Genomic DNA, 17,345 nt, shown 5'->3' with positions numbered 1-17,345 from the left:
CCCCCACTCATGTATGTCACTGCTCCCCCCCCACTCATGTATGTCACTGTTCCCCCCACTCATGTATGTCACTGCTCCCCCCCCACTCATGTATGTCACTGCTGCCCCCCCACTCATGTATGTCACTGCTCCCCCCACTCACATATGTCACTGCTCCCCCCACTTACGTATGTCACTGCTCCCCCCCCACTCATGTACGTCACTGCTCCCCCCCACTCACATATGTCACTGCTCCCCCCCACTCACGTATGTCACTGCTTCCCTACTCATGTATGTCACTGCTCCCCCCACTCATGTATGTCACTGCTCCCCCCACTCATGTATGTCACTGCTCCCCCCACTCATGTATGTCACTGCTGCCCCCACTCATGTATGTCACTGCTCCCCTACTCACGTATGTCACTGCTCCCCCCACTCATGTATGTCACTGCTTCCCTACTCACGTATGTCACCGCTCCCCCCACTCATGTATGTCACTGCTCCCCCCCCACTCATGTATGTCACTGCTCCCCCCCACTCACGTATGTCACTGCTCTCCTACTCATGTATGTCACTGCTCCCCCCCACTCAGGTATGTCACTGCTCCCCCCCACTCACGTATGTCACTGTTCCCCTACTCATGTATGTCACTGCTCCCCCCCACTCATGTATGTCACTGCTCCCCTACTCATGTATGTCACTGCTTCCCCCCACTCATGTATGTCACTGCTCCCCCCACTCATGTATGTCACTGCTCCCCCCCACTCATGTATGTCACTGCTCCCCCCACTCATGTATGTCACTGCCCCCCCCCCCACTCATCCACTCATGTATGTCACTGCTCCCCCCACTCACGTATGTCACTGCTCCCCCCACTGGTACCCCCAAAAGTGTCAAAAATGTCAGTCAAGGGTCCGATCTGTCCGCCGCAATGTCGCAGTCCCGCAAACAAAATCGCAGATCGCCGCCATTACTCGTTAAAAAAAAAAAAAACAATAAAAAGGACAGAAATCTTTCCCTTAGTTATTAAACACAATCACTTTTGCGCAAACCAATCAAAATACGCTTTTTGCAATTTTTTTTTTACCAAACATATGTAGCAGAAAACAAATTGGCCTAAAATGTTAAAAAAAAAATTTTGGGGAATTTCATATAAAAAAAAGGTGAAAAATATTGTTATTTTTTTTTTTCAAAACTGTCGCTCTTTTTTTGTTTATAGCGCAAACAGTAAAAATCGCACAGGTGATCAAATACCACCAAAAGAAAGCTCTGTTTGTGGGAAAAAAAGGACGTCAATTTCATTTGGGTACAGCTTCGCACGACCGCGCAATTGTCCGTTAAAAATCACGCAGTGCCGAATCGCAAAATAGGGCCTGGTCAGGAAGGGGGTAAAATCTTCCAGGGCTTAAGTGGCTAAGACAGGAGGTAAAGGGAAACCTCCATAGCAGAATTTAGGCAGCGAAAAATAACCTTATAGGGGTTTAACCCACTCTATATCCAAAACAAAAAATTCATTGTTTTTTTTAAAATTTGGGGAGCCTCTTTAAATTTGGCTCTGAACGTTGGCTGTGACCAGCCTTTCTAACAACCTATTATGAGCGCAAATGTGTCATCCACTTTCTTTCCGAAAAACAAAATGCTTTTAAGGAATCACTTGCCTATAAGTAGCGAATCACACTTTCCACACAGTTAGCTCATCTCTAAATGAAAGGATATGAATCATGACTTTCACCAGTGGCGAGATGCTGAACCTCTACCAACTAGGACACGGGTCAGTAAAATGGGGAAGAGGACTTGGCTGAAGGATAGTAGGCTAATTACAAAACCTGTCCTGAAGTGACATCACCATCAATCACCCAATCACAAAGTCTCAGTTTCCTTTCTATTGCTGAGCGCAGCGTGTAGCTTTGGGGAAGGATGTGTTTTGTTAAACTTTGAGTGCCCCTGTGCGTGGATCATAGGAAGCTGTGGCGATATGACAAACTTATTACATATAATGGATTTCATTTTCAATATAATCAGCGGCTCCAGATATGCCCCAACCCTGGCGTCAATGTTTTTCAATATTCTACAATGCCTTGAGCTCAAGGGAAATGGAGCAAAGGCTATGACAATATCTTCAGACTTCATTGGGATGTGAAGCCCAACTTAAGCCAAAACATTTTTTGTTATTTAGGGAGGGGGTGGGGGCTGTTAGAAGACTGCTTGTGAAAGATCGTCCAATAGAGCATACTATGGTGAAAAAAAGGTGTCGCGCTAATCAACATATAAAAATTAAGCTGACAATAAGGAGCAAACAAGTCCCAAGTGTGAAAAGTCCAATCCACATAAATCCCAGATGAATAAAAGAGTGCAAGCAGGAGAGTCCGCCACCAATCAAGATATCAAGGTGTAACGCTCCTGCGTTTTATGTATGATGTGGATTTTCAGCTGCAGAAATATTCCACTTCAGTAGTCATGTAGAGAAACGCTGAGACACCAATCCCAACTCCCAATGACTCATCATGTGTGGATGATCTCAATTCAGCAAGTAAATACACACACTCAATAAGATGTTTCCTAGAGTGACTTATGTATATAGTAACACAGTGATGATAGGCTGAAGAGACAGGTTGGGTAGAGATGGTAGATGACAGACACTTGAAAGGAAATGTTCTTGAAAGTAAGATAGTAGCAGATGGGATGCAGATAGGTTTAGCAATCATGTATGGTAGCAGATGACAGAGTAGCAGGTGGACATACAAGAGAGATCAACCCAGTGCAAGAACAGGTGGTAGTAGGCTCAAGAGCTAGCAATCTTAGATAATGCAGATGTAGTAATAGTCTTTAGTATGCAGAGCTAGATAGTGTAAGCTTTAGTATGAAGGTTATAGAGGTTTCCCCTGTGGGGTACTTATCACTAATAGCAATGTAGGAGAGGAGAGGTTCGGCAAGAGCGGATGATCCGGTAGCGGGATACAGGGATCAGCGCAGCGTGGTTCCGACAGCGAGGTATGCTTGCAAGCATGAGAGCTTCAAGCCAGGTTAGCATCAAGGCACAAAGCAGTTTGAACGAACACATGTGAGTGAGAGCCGGCGATCTAAATAGCCATCCAGTCCGGCGCTCAGTGATGACAGCATCAGTCTTAAAGGTGTATGCGCACCTTACCAAAAGAGAATGGTGGGGCGCATACACTTATGAAAGAGTAATTAGGGTACCCAAAGGTACCAGAACCCCTGACGACGTCAGTATATGACGAAACGCGTCGGGATTGGCTGAAACCTTGACGCATGCGCAGACGAGGGACGCGGCGCCATTTTGCTGGTGGGATACCCATACGATTTTTTTATGCTACACGCTGGATGCTTTCTCCGCAAATGTAAGCTGCTTTCTTATTATTTAATACATTTGTTGAAGTTACTGCACCATGAGGAGTATTCTTTTATGTCCCCTGAGTATCTGAAGGAACGACTGGGAGTCCGATCTGGTCGCTCTAGGAGGAGACGAGCTGATGTGATTGATTTCTCTTTGTTGCCTGTTTATCCTTATTCAGAGCGTGTTTGACCCTGTGGGGTCTCTAAAGTTGGTAAGAGTACCTTGATATCTTGATTGGTGGCGGACTCTCCTGCTTGCACCCTTTTATTCATCTGGGATTTATGTGGATTGGACTTTTCACACTTGGGACTTGTTTGCTCCTTATTGTCAGCTTAAATTTTATATGTTGATTAGCACGACACCTTTTTTCACCATTTTATTGAAGATAAGGTTTACTGTCTTTTTGTGTCAGCTGCTTTTCCCACTGAGGATTATACCGTTTGCCATATCATTGTTATATTTTTTAAATGAATATAGCGCAGCGACTCTACACCACATAGAGCATACTATGGGGTTGATTTTCTAAAGCTGGAGAGTGCAAAACTTGGTTCAGTCGTGCATGGTAGCCAATCAGCTTCTAATTAGCTTTAACAAAAAAACCTGGAAACTGATTGGTTTCTATGCTGAGCTGCACCAGATTGCGCACCCTCCAGTTTTAGTAAATCCACCCCATGTGTCCATTATGGAATCAAAGAATTTTCTTTCAAATGCAAAAAAATTTTGGTTCAATTGCCATACCGAAGTATAGAATTTAAATTTTTGACTTTCTGTCTTTTACAGTAATATACAAATATTTTTTTTTCCAGAATGTGGGCCACATTAACAGTTAGAGTTTGGTTTGTTCAAGTAATATACAGTTTTCTCGCCCATATGGTTGAAAAACGAATGTTGAAAATTATTTGACATCTGACACCAGGACAGGATGTGAGTGGAAATCTTTTGGGACACAGAAGTTTCAAAAGGGATTGTAAAGCTAAAATTACTATTATTTTTTTTTTTAAATAAACATGTGATGTAAAGGCTCCATGTACACGGGACGCTGGAAATGGCCGTTTAGGAGCAGTTGGGCGTTTTTTTCAGAAGCCCCTGAACCCATCTACATTTTATCTTATCTGTCCATGTACACCAGGTCGTTTACAGTCATTTGCAGGCAGTTGCGTTCAGGGACTTTTTTTAGAACGCAATTATTTGCGTTTGAACGTGTGTTTCCCGGCGTTTCAAACGCACAAACGCTTCTGACCGCGTCTGAACGCGTCTGAATGCGTCTGAACGCGATGACCCGCGTTTAGCGTTCGCGTTTTTCCATTTTAAAGGGGAATAATTTTTTTGACCTCTAGGAACGCTTCTAAACGCAAACGCCCGCAAACGCTGCTAAACGCGGGTACAAACGCGACCGAACGGACGTTTCAAACGTCCTAAAAATTCCAGCATTCAAAGGGACTTTTAACAACGTCCCGTGTACATGGAGCCAAAAACTCCAACCTATATAAATAGCACCACATCCCTGAATGGAACACAAAGGCCTATGCCCCGCGTTCATTCCGCAAACTTCCATCTTTGGACCACTGGCTGAATGGCGGCTGGCCAATATCCCATGGGGGCCCCTCCACCTTTTTGTCCCCCCCCCCCCCAATCCTTTTTGTTCTTCTTCTTCCCCACACAACCCCTACCTGACTTTCACTGGACATTTCCCTCTGTACGACATGCCCAGCCTCCTACCCACTTGATCACATAGGCGCAATTTTTGCACTTATGTGACACATTTTGAATTACCTTTACACATGTTATTGTGTTTGTTTGGTTTTATATTGAAGTTTGGTTTTATATAATTTTATATTATCTTACCTTTTTCTATTTTTATTGTTTTACCTTATACCCTTCAACTGAAAACAAACTCTGGATTTATATTACTGACCTTTCTGTCTGTTGCTTTGAGTTGCTTTTATTATACATATATATATATATTGTGACAGGAAGTCAGGTAAATCTGGGAATGTAGTCACTGAGAGGAGACATATTCCCACCTGCTTTGAAAAGTTCACTAATTATTATAGGGTGTCGGCTGCCAAAGGCAGCAGGAAGGTGTAAAGAAGTTGAAAGGCCTTCAGCTGTTCAGAATGAGGAGATCAAGGCCTCTATAATTTGTCCAGAGAAAATCTATTGAGTGCTGCCTCCTGTCGCCGTGTGGGCTGGGAGAGGAAGGCAGACAAACGGCTGCATCCTGACGCCATGTGGGTAGAGGACAGTCCTGTGTGCCCCCTGAAAGCTGAGTGAGCATGGGGAAGACCTCCTGAAGCGGTGTGCGCTCAGGAGGGTAAAAACGAGTGAAGACGTCTCAAAGGTGAGAAGACGAAGTGTTTCTGTGTGAAAGAAAACAAAGGGACATGTTCAATGGACAATGTTTGTGCTGTGTGAAAAGCAAACAAATGGACATTTGAGTGTCTGCTGTAGGATCAGCAGTGTCGGCCCAACAGTAGGTTGGGAAGACTTCTTAGGTAGGTTCCAGCGTGAGAAGGTAGCCGCCCACAGAGGCAAGGATTTATTTTGTGTTTTATTTTATTTTGTTGTTTTGCTGCATGCACTTGTGTACAGAAATTGGAAGAATAAACCATAAACCTGTTGTTTGCAAGCACTTTTGGGCTATTTCTCTGTGAAAACGCACCCCCAAAGGGGTCATCCACGCCTACCACCGAGCTAATCCCTTACATATGGTGGAGGATGCGGGCAGAAGCAGCAAGATCCCTGCAAGGAAGTGCAAATGTTTGATGAACTTTATCTGGTGCATGAGATTGCACAATCTATGTGTGCAGGAGAGAAGATCCTGACAGAAAAAAAAAAGTGTTTTAAAGAGACAGCGGTCTCAAAATTATTTGATGAACTTTGTTGTGTCTGGTGCAAGTGACTGCACAAACTGTGTGTGCAGGAAAAGAGATCTTGCAAGAGAGAGAAAAACTACATGTGTTAAAGAGACAGTGGTCTGAAAATTTTTTGCTGGACTGTGAAAAATTTGTTTGTGGAGTTATTGAAGATGGGGCGTTCAAAACGCCTGAAGAATGCAAAGATAGATGAAATGAGAGACCGGATTCTATGGATGGAGGGGATGTTACCGTCTGAACCAGCCCCATCCATGCCTAAAGAGAGTCTACTAAAGAGGAAGGTTGTTGTCCCTAGCAACACTGATGAAACTGCTATGGAGACGCAGTGTGCTCAGATGAAAAGTAAGCTCAAAATGGAGGAGATGTTGAAACAACTGATTATATCAAATACAGCTCAACAGCAGGCAAATGCAGCTCAACAGCAGGCAAATGCAGATTTTCAGCGGAGCTTTGCAGCTCAACAAAAGGCTCATCAAGAGAGCATGGCAGGCTGGAAACAGAGACGCCAGCAGCCAATGGAGGCCATCGGTTTGGAAGAAACCGAGTATGTGTGCAGGGCTGAGTTGGATGCCTTGCAACGGAAAATGGAAGAAAAGGAACAAGCCTTGGAATTGCTTAAAATGGAGCATAGAAACTTGCAGGAAACGAATGAACTACTCAAGTCTCATGTGTCACAGTGGGAAGAATCCACTGCTCTTCTTTTGGTCGAGTTGCAAAAACGCAGAGAGACTATAATGGAGAAAGATACCATCCTCATGGAAAAGGAAAGTGAAATTCAGACTTTGCAGAAGCAAAGTATGGCTGATATGTTGGAGTTGCGTAATCAGCTGGAAAAAAGTCTTCAGTCTTTGGGAGCTACAAAAATAGACCTGCAGGAGTCGCAGGAACTGAATGTTGCTCTGAAAGCGACATTGTCTCTCAGCGACAAAGAGAAAAGTGAAAGAGAGGCTAAATTACTGAGTACTGTGTATGAGCTCACTACTTTAAGCAATGTGGTAGATGAATGGCGTGCGGACTGTGAAAGTTGGAAAGGGGAAGCCCAACGTGTCCAGCAGCAGTTAAAGGAGAAAGAAGCCTGTGTGGCAGAATTACATTCTTATTCCCAGATGCTAGCCAATGAGGTGAAGGCTCTTATGCAGGGAAAAGGAGATTGTGAACATAAGAGGGAAAAAGTAGAGGCACAGCTTCTGGAATCGCAAGTCAAGGTGTCAGAAGGTGACCGATTGTGTGCTAAGCTGTCAGAGAAGGCAAACCGACTGCAGGTTGAGTTGGACAATGTTACAAATCAGCTTTCTCAAGCAGACAGCAAATCTAGAGAAATTGCGGAAGATTTTTCTATCTTGGAATCGCAGCTGCAAGACACGCAGGAACTCTTACAGGAAGAGAGGTGTAAAAGGCTGAGTTTTAGCACAAAGCTCAAACAAATGGAAGATGAGAAAAATGGCTTCCTGGAACAATTAAAAGAGGAGGCGGAAGAAAAGAAAAACCTATCAGAGCAAGTCGCAACATTGCAAGCTCAGATAGCGGATATGAAAAAACGCATGGAAGAAAGCGTTGGTTCATTACAGTGTGTTGAAGATGTGAAAAAGAAGTTTGATCAGATGCTTGGTGAAGAGAAGACTGTGTCTGCAAAATATGCAGAAGAACGCACCCGTGCAGAAACGGAGGTGCGTGATAACGAGAGCAAAGCCCTGTTCTTGGCTCGCTCTTTGGAGGAAGCTCTAGAGTGTAAGGCTGAACTAGAAAGTGTTGACAAACAGCTGCGTACAGAAATGGAAGAATTGGTCAGCTCCAAGGATGATGTTGTGAAAAGAGTTCAGGAGCTAGAAAAGTCTAAGCGAGCCTTAGAACAGCAAGTAGAAGAGATGAAGATTCCGTTGCAGGAACTGGAAGAGGAATTCCAGGCAACAGAGGATCTGTCCCAAAGAGGGGATAGTGTGCCTGATGCAGTTTTTAAAAGGATCAGTGTTTTGGGGTCTGTCCTGAGTGAGCCTCAGAAATGTGATGACACGTGGCTTGAATCACCCCTTTGGAATAAACCGTTCCTTCAAAAACTTCAAGCATTGGAAAATGTATCATTAGAGCTTCAGCAAACAAAAGAGTTGTGTAAGAAATGTGATGATTTCTCAGTTCAGGCTGAAAACCTAGTGGAGAAAACTAAAGCGGAGAAAACTAAAGCAAGTGATATAAATCTGGGAGAAAAAAGCAAACGCCACCTAGTGGAGAAAACTAAGGCTGTTGGTGAAAACGTGAAGCAAATGAATAAGTGCCTTTCAGGGAGTGTTTCCAAAACGGAACTGGTGAAAGACGGGTGGCAGAAGTTTGATCGTGATCTTGAGATGCATTCCATGTGGAATTCAGATAGAGAAAAGGAACTAGGTGACTTTGAGCGGTCAAATAGTTCAGCAGAAAGTGCATTGAAGAAACCTGTAAAAGAATGTGTTGCAGTTCCATGCTTCTTCACTGATGCAGAGAGGAGGTCTATAATGGATACCACCCAGATCGCTGGGTTCAACTGTGTTGTTGCCTTTGACCCCTATGTTGGTGGAAGGAAAGTTGATGATGTTCTGGTTGGCTTCTTCTGTGAAGAGTTTGGCAAGAAATATAAACTCAATATCAAATCAAATAGTAGGCCTTTACTGCGACTCGCTCAGGAGGGCGAAAAGTTTAAGAAGTTGATGAGTGCAAATGCTTCAGATCTGCCTATGAATATGAAATGTTTGGTGAATGATATTGATGTCTCTGGGAAAAGGAACAGGGGTCACTTTGAAGAAATGTGTGACAGCCTGTTGTCTCAATTGGAAAATCCTCTGCACAGCATCTTAGAGCAAGCAAAGCTCAAGAAGGAAGATCATTCCCTTTTACAACAAAAAGTCAATGATTGTGTACAGCTGTATGGAGAGGCAACTCAAGTCACAGAGGGATGTCAAGAGTCCCTACTTGGAACAAAGCTTAGTGAAGCAAAGGTTCTCAAAGTTTTGTGGAAAACATTTATGGATTGCAGAGAGAGGCGTCTTAAGAATGTTGAAGACATTAAGACTAGCCCAATTGAGTTGCCTATGGATCACGGTCCTCCATGGTGGATTGCACAGACGGTTATGAGGGACAAGCTGTCTGACATTTATGAGAAAGCTGTCAATGAAGATGACAGAAACGAGAAGGAGCAAAATGATGCCAAAAATGCAGTTGAAGAATGTGTATATGAGATGAGAGACAAACTGTGTGGCATTTATGAGAAATCCGTCAATGAAGATGACAAAACAGTTTCATCCGGAAGCTTGAGGATAATAGGAGGCTTATCAGTGAGTCAGCAGTGCCTGACACATGCGTGCCTGGAAATATGTGTCCCAACCCTAGGGTTGAAACAAGAGGGGGGGGTATGTGACAGGAAGTCAGGTAAATCTGGAAATGTAGTCACTGAGAGGAGACATATTCCCACCTGCTTTGAAAAGTTCACTAATTATTATAGGGTGTCGGCTGCCAAAGGCAGCAGGAAGGTGTAAAGAAGTTGAAAGGCCTTCAGCTGTTCAGAATGAGGAGATCAAGGCCTCTATAATTTGTCCAGAGAAAATCTATTGAGTGCTGCCTCCTGTCGCCGTGTGGGCTGGGAGAGGAAGGCAGACAAACGGCTGCATCCTGACGCCATGTGGGTAGAGGACAGTCCTGTGTGCCCCCTGAAAGCTGAGTGAGCATGGGGAAGACCTCCTGAAGCGGTGTGCGCTCAGGAGGGTAAAAACGAGTGAAGACGTCTCAAAGGTGAGAAGACGAAGTGTTTCTGTGTGAAAGAAAACAAAGGGACATGTTCAATGGACAATGTTTGTGCTGTGTGAAAAGCAAACAAATGGACATTTGAGTGTCTGCTGTAGGATCAGCAGTGTCGGCCCAACAGTAGGTTGGGAAGACTTCTTAGGTAGGTTCCAGCGTGAGAAGGTAGCCGCCCACAGAGGCAAGGATTTATTTTGTGTTTTATTTTATTTTGTTGTTTTGCTGCATGCACTTGTGTACAGAAATTGGAAGAATAAACCATAAACCTGTTGTTTGCAAGCACTTTTGGGCTATTTCTCTGTGAAAACGCACCCCCAAAGGGGTCATCCACGCCTACCACCGAGCTAATCCCTTACAATATATATATATATATATATATATATATATATATATATATATATATATATATATATATACATACAGTATATCACAAAAGTGAGTACACCCCTCACATTTTTGTAACTATTTTATTCTATCTTTTCATGTGACAACACTGAAGAAATAACACTTTGCTACAATGTAAAGTAGTTAGTGTACAGCTTGTATAGCAGTGTAAATTTGCTGTCCCCTCAAAATAACTCAACACACAGCCATTAATGTCTAAACCACTGGCAACAAAAGTGAGTACACCCCCTAAGTGGAAATGTCCAAATTGGGCCCAAAGTGTCAATATTTTGTGTGGCCACCATTATTTTCCAGCACTGCCTTAACCCCCTTGGGCATGGAGTTCACCAGAGCTTCACAGGTTGCCACTGGAGTCATCTTCCACTCCTCCAAGATGACATTACAGAGCTGGTGGATGTTAGAGAAATATATATAATGTTACTACTTTAATTCCTTAATATCCTTTACATGTACATGGACTACACACACACACACACACACATACATGAATTGGAAAAATGATTGGTCCCCTTGGTCATTACATTTCCCTCAGCCTCATTCCTCCTCTGCACTGCCATTACTGAATAGCCCTGTAATTATTCTAGAATAATAAAGCTAAGTTAAATGTGTATATTTTTCTTTCAAAGGGTCTTTTATAGAGAGGGTTCTCCAAAAATATTGTGGCTTCCAAAAAAATCAATTTCTAAAGCCTCGGGATAGGTGTACTTCTGACTGCAATATCTACACATGGAAAAATAAACTTTGACGCAACAAGCTATTAAGATGCTGGAACAACATGTAAGTTCCACATTATTTACTGTGTTTTTTTCTTTTTTTTAATGAGAGCATGATTTATTTCCAAACTAGAAGCTCAGGTACCTCATTTCTGGCCAGACATCATGCTTCCTTTGCTTGTGGACTGAGGTTAATCTATGAGTTATGTGACTTTCTTTGAAATAAAATCAGTCTGTCCTCCAAGTACACTCACATAATGTAATACTGGTGAAAAAAAGTCTAACAAAGCGATTGACACCCTGCAATAACAAATGGAAGATCAGAGGGGTGGTATCTTAGGTACAGAGTCCACCAAAGTCTGGTTGGTGACTAAACTGGTTGGTGACTTAATTCAGCCATAGATGGTGCGATTTTCCATGGGTAGGAAAGAAAATTGTTCAATTCCACCATCAGCATAGTCAGTGTTGATGGGGGAATCCCTCCCGTGGAGCTATTGTATTCTCCCGGCAGGGGGTGAGTTGTTCAGGAAGCTGTCGCTGTGGAGAACACACAGTGATTTGTGCCAGCAGCTAAAGCCACTGGCAAGAATTGTAATATCCGACAGGCTGTACAATAAACCTGACCATGCATCGTTTGAATCTTGGCCAGTCTCTGCTGAACCAGCCAAGAATTGAACCGTCTATGGCCGGCTTAAAGCAGTCTTTCTCAACCTTTTAACCCAGGGGGACACCTAAAATAATCTTCAGGTCTCAAGGAACTCTTACTAAAACCAATTAATAAGGGGTTGATGGCAAAAATGCCTTTTATATTGGTGGTCAGTGAGAAGAATGCATTCTTTGCAGTAGTAATTAGAAAGCCACTCCTATAGACAGCTAAAAAATAATTGGTGTAATGTCATTGGCTTTGCCAAGTGGCATTGCCAATGACATGCCAAGTCATGTCAAAGTTCAAGGACCAATGCCAAGTGGCATTGGTTCTTGAAACTTTGTAGGCACCATAGGAGGTCCCATAGAACCCCTAGCAACAAGGGATGCACCAAATTTTTGGCCGCCGAAAATTATCGGAACGAAAATAGGATTATCGGCTTTTTGCCAATAGAAAAAAAAGGTGGTGATAATGGCCGCTGAAAATGCGTGCGATTTTGCCGTGATTTTACTGCGCTTATAGTGCATTTTGCATGCGTTTTCAATGCATTTCAATTGGGAGGTGTTTAAACTGACCAAATATGCACCAAAATTGTAGAATTTAAAGGGATGCATTTTTCTTGAGCTTTTTTTTGCACTTTTTTTTTTTTTAACGTGAAAGCGCTTCAAAAACTGCTCAGTATGAAGTTAGCCTATTGGCCGAAAAGGTGCCGATAATGGCTGAAAATTAATTTATATTAATTTAAATGCATGATATTAATTAATCTTAGTCTTAGTCTTTCTGTCATATATGCTTCATTAAATTGTAGGATAGTCTTTCAGTTATTTATGTTTTATCATTCATGAGTTGAATGGATATAGGCGATCGATCCATCCGTCCAATTTTAAGTTTATGAGCCATGTTTGCATAAATATTTGTCTATTTATGACCTACATATTCATTTCTATTTGTTTATTATTTCCATTTATATGTCAATGTTTATGTGAAATGTAGTAGGAGTTTGTTTACATATTGTCCATGTTAGCACTTTTTTTTTTTTAGTTCCTTTTTCCGCTACGTGGTTCTTTTTTCCTTACTCCTATCCCTTCCGGGTTTCCCAGGCGGTGAAGCGCAAGCTCGCTGTGCTGGTTTACTACCGGGAGTTAGTTCATTGGTTACGGCCGGTTTGATTGACGGTCTTTTCCTGTATTTATTGGCGTGCTTGCGGACATTAGTCACGCCTTTGGCAACGTCTATGATGACGAAACGCGCCAGCCACGTATGACGCACGCAAGCACGCTTCTGCCGCGGCCATTTTTGTTATTCCATGCTGTTTTCAAACCAACATTATGTGAGTACCTGTTTTTTCTTTACCAATAAATTGTTATTTGGACGTATTACACTATTGGACTCCCTTTCGTTTCTGCATGAGGTACTTATAGAGTAGCTGGGGATGCTTTATATCCGATAAGTTTACATCCAGTTCGATATAAGGAGTTTATGGAGGCTGATGATCTATGTTTGCTGAGCTGACCCCTGCTGTATATGCCTGATTGACCTTTCATTAGTTTGAAGGTCCACCTCAGCTGGTAAGAATACCCGGTCATTCACATCATGGTGGTGGATTATTACTCTGCAGTGGGAGCGGCTTCCTATCATCACTTATCCTTCATTTAATATAGAGACTGTTTAATGCCAGGACTCTTCTGCTTTTTATATGTACCAGCCATGTTCATTCATGTCTGCATAGGACATTAACCTGTATCATCTATTTACATATATTTAGTTCTCATTATCATATTAGGCGCTGCACTTTTTTCTTACTAATAAAAAAATTGAGAATTTACAATCACTTTAAGCACAGAAGATAAAAAATCAGGTTTTCTCTCCACCAGACAGGGCTGTGCTACGTGACAGTGCTCTGTAAATCTTTGAACTAGTTGGACAGAATTACAAATGTACCCTACAAATGTATTTATCCTGTGTATTAAGCAATTTGCTTGGCGTCTATCTTTAAAAATATCATTTTTGCATGGAAAGTAGTAGATAAACACAAGATAGAATGTACAGTGGGTACGGAAAGTATTCAGACCCCCTTAAATTTTTCACTCTTTTTTATATTGCAGCCGTCTTCCATTTGAGGATTATGGAGGCCACTGTGCTCTTATGAACCTTAAGTGCAGCAGAAATCTTTTTGTAACCTTGGCCAGATCTGTGCCTTGCCACAATTCTGTCTCTGAGCTCTTCAGGCAGTTCATTTGACCTCATGATTCTCATTTGCTCTGACATGCATTGTGATCTGGAAGGTCTTATATAGACAGGTGTGTGGCTTTCCTAATCAAGTCCAATCAGTATAATCAAACACAGCTGGACTCAAATGAAGGTGTAGAACCATCTCAAGGATGATCAGAAGAAATGGAAAGCACCTGAGTTAAATACATGAGTGTCACAGCAAAGGGTCTGAATACTTAGGACCATGTGATATTTCAGTTTTTCTTTTTTAATAAATCTGCAACAATGTCAACAATTCTGTGTTTTTCTGTCAGTATGGGGTGCTATGTGTACATTCATGAGGAAGAAGAATGAACTTAAATGATTTTAGCAAATGGCTGCAATATAACAAAGAGTGAAAAATTTAAGGGGGTCTGAATACTTTCCATACCCACTGTATGTTTAGGCAGAATGTGTGCTTTCGCATCTCATCCTATTGCGGTCATCCTATAATGTTCATATAAACAATACATTTTTAGAATGACATCATTTATAGAAACATCTGTTGCAGTAGATATTGGGCACAGTTCTTGTTTCTACCCAGCCCAGAAGCAGCAAAAGGTCTTCTTCTTTCAGCATGAATGAGCTAACCTTGATCTTGGCACGAAGAATCACATGGATGGTGAAATCCACATCAACTACATATGACTCAACCTACGTCTATGAAATCTGAGTTAGAACGCTTCAACCCCAGAGATAAATTCCAAGTGAAGCAGCTGTCTATCAAAATATCCAGATTATGGCTTAACAGTCTTTACCTTCTGGGATATTAATATATGTGAGCAGGGTGTGTGCTCTAAAATCCTTCAATTGTCATCAATTAGGCAAGACTCTACCTGACACTGCAGACTTATTGCAGTCGGAGGATTGCCTGTCAGCTTACTTTGAATCTCAGCTCCATCCAACTGGTAAATATGATATCGAAAGCAGGACAGGGATATAATTAGGCCTGTAAATAGGAAGACAAGTTTGTCTTTGGGGACACAGAGTACAAATAATGTGCCATGGACTGAAAGAACTCATAATGAAATAATGTTCTTCAAAGAATCCATACTTACATATACATCAAGAGCTTCACTGGTGGGACCCGAAGCTGTGAATGATTCTCCTTCTTGCTCATCCCGACTAGGTTGGTTGTAGATAAATGCTGTTCCACCAGCTTCGTATTTTCCTGGAGGGTCTACTGCCCAGTTACCATTAACGATACTCTTCCCAGCTCGATTTCTCAAAGCTGAAATCAAAGATAAGTCTGAGTCATCTATAAGCTACAAGGTAATGGACACCACACAGTATAGGGATTGGTCTAGTAATTAATATGGGTTGTTCGTTGTTAACTGGTAGGATCTTTTTAGGATCTTGTAGAATCCTTCTCTAACATTACATACATCTTGCTCCATACTGTTTCTTACAACAGTGCTTTCTGCCTTCTTTACTTCTACACTCTCCAAGTTATGGAGAACTATTATGTCGTATTAAAAAATAAAATAAAATTTAAGAAGTTCTTACCCAAGTAGTTGGGACTCCAAGTCAGTTCTCGGATGCTGATCTGAGTGGCACCTTTTGGAATCTCCAGGATTTTATGGTAGCCAATTGGAACGTTGGTGTCCCTAAATGTGCCTGTGATAAACTTGCAGGTTGACCCGTCTCCACCACAAACGCCGCAGGTGTCCAAAGTGCTATTAGACCCAAGAATGCCATCGCAACCGGGGCTCTGCAAGATGAGAAGGACTTTATAGACATTTCAATACCTGATTAAACTTAATGAAGCTTTTGTAAGACTTTTCTTTCAGAAGATACTGTATATTCATAACAGACAGTTGTCTATTTTAAAGCAATAATCACAAACCAAGCGCTCCTGGGATGACTGTAGGGTGGAGGGATAGAAGTAAGCCTGTGAGGCTCCCCAGCGGTTGTTCTGCTATTAGCCAACTAATGGCTCAGTAAAGAGATTCGCACCCAGGGCAGCCATAGGAAAAAATCCAGTCCAGAAGTCAAAGCAATAATCACAAATCTGGTGCTCCTGGGGTGCCTTTAGGGTGTAGGGATAGAAATAAGCCTGTGAGGCTCCCCAGCATTTTTTCTGCTGCTAGCCAACGAGCATAGGAAGGGTGCTGATATGGACAAAAGTACATGAGGAAGGCAGCGCATGAACCACACCGGGATGCAATGGATAAGGAAGTACTTCCTTATCCATTGCATCCCAGTGTGGTTCATGCGCTGCCTTCCTCATGTACAGTTGTCTATTTTAATTATACAAAAAATGCAAAATGGTAATCACTTGGACTGTTTTTACAATCTTCCTGGACATGCCAATCACAACCTTTGTTCTGATAATGTCAGTATACATTGCCATAAACTGTTTAAGCCAAGGGTCTCCAAACTGGAGGCCCCTTGCTTGCCTTTATCCAGTCTTTGGGCCACCATTCATGTGGCCCCTTGCTTGCCTTTATCCAGTCTTTGGGCCACCATTCATTCCACTGACACAAGGCACTATTCCTTCCACTGACACCAAAGATGGGAAACTGTTCCTCCCACTAACACCATAGTTGTTGAAAAAATTCACCCACTGACACCAATGATGGGGCACTATTCCTCCCACTGACACCGATGATGGGGCACTATTCCTCCCACTGACACCAACGATGGGGCACTATTCCTCCCACTGACACCAATGATGGGGCACTATTCCTCCCACTGACACCAACGATGGGGCACTATTCCTCCCACTGACACCAACGATGGGGCACTATTCCTCCCACTGACACCAACGATGGGGCACTATTCCTCCCACTGACACCAATGATGGGGCACTATTCCTCCCACTGACACCAATGATGTCGTTTCTTTACTCCCACTGACCACCAAGCCTATGGCATTTTTTACTCCCACTGGTCACAGTCTGCCCCCCCCACCCTTAAGTGTGAAGGGCAGTAAACTGGCCATTTGTTTCTAAAGTTTGATGAACCCTGGTGTAAGCATATATTGAACTACAGTTTCCAGCCAATCCAATCAACCATCGCTCATATTAATGATCATTCATATTTATGTGGGTACCTTAAGCAGAGCAAAATAGTGATTCATAATGCACCCAATGACTTTGTGAGGAACTCACTTTCTCTTATCTTTCTTTTATGAAAGCTTGATATTTTCCTTTTTTTACACAATGAATGAAAGGCTCTTTAGCTCCAGTGAGCATGAAAAGAGACACTATTAATATGTCAATAAACTGTAGACACATGCTACAAAGTACATAGAGACTCGGGTTAAAAAAAAACCAGACAAGTCCATCAAGTTCAGTTCTTCTCATTCCAAGTAAGTGAAACATGACAGATGAACTGTACGAGTCTACTGAAGCC

General features: G+C 42.5%; 1 protein-coding gene across 2 annotated transcripts in view; it reads right to left on the bottom strand.

Annotated features, from left to right (window-relative positions):
• ADAMTSL4 (ADAMTS like 4) overlaps positions 1-17,345 on the bottom strand; it is a 386,071-nt gene that overhangs the window by 33,495 nt on the left and 335,231 nt on the right. For both annotated transcript variants that reach the window (XM_082242909.1, XM_082242910.1), the window contains exons 7-8: positions 15,496-15,700; positions 15,048-15,220 (exon numbers count right to left, since the gene is read on the bottom strand). In XM_082242909.1, the coding sequence (XP_082099035.1) occupies positions 15,048-15,220; positions 15,496-15,700 (378 nt within the window). The remainder of the gene's footprint in view (positions 1-15,047; positions 15,221-15,495; positions 15,701-17,345) is intronic.

Source organism: Pelophylax lessonae (assembly GCF_965119305.1).
Source record: "Pelophylax lessonae genome assembly, chromosome: 13".
NCBI lineage: Eukaryota > Metazoa > Chordata > Amphibia > Anura > Ranidae > Pelophylax > Pelophylax lessonae.
The sequence above is the reverse complement of the archived record's forward strand: the minus strand, read 5'-3'. Positions and strand labels throughout refer to the sequence as shown.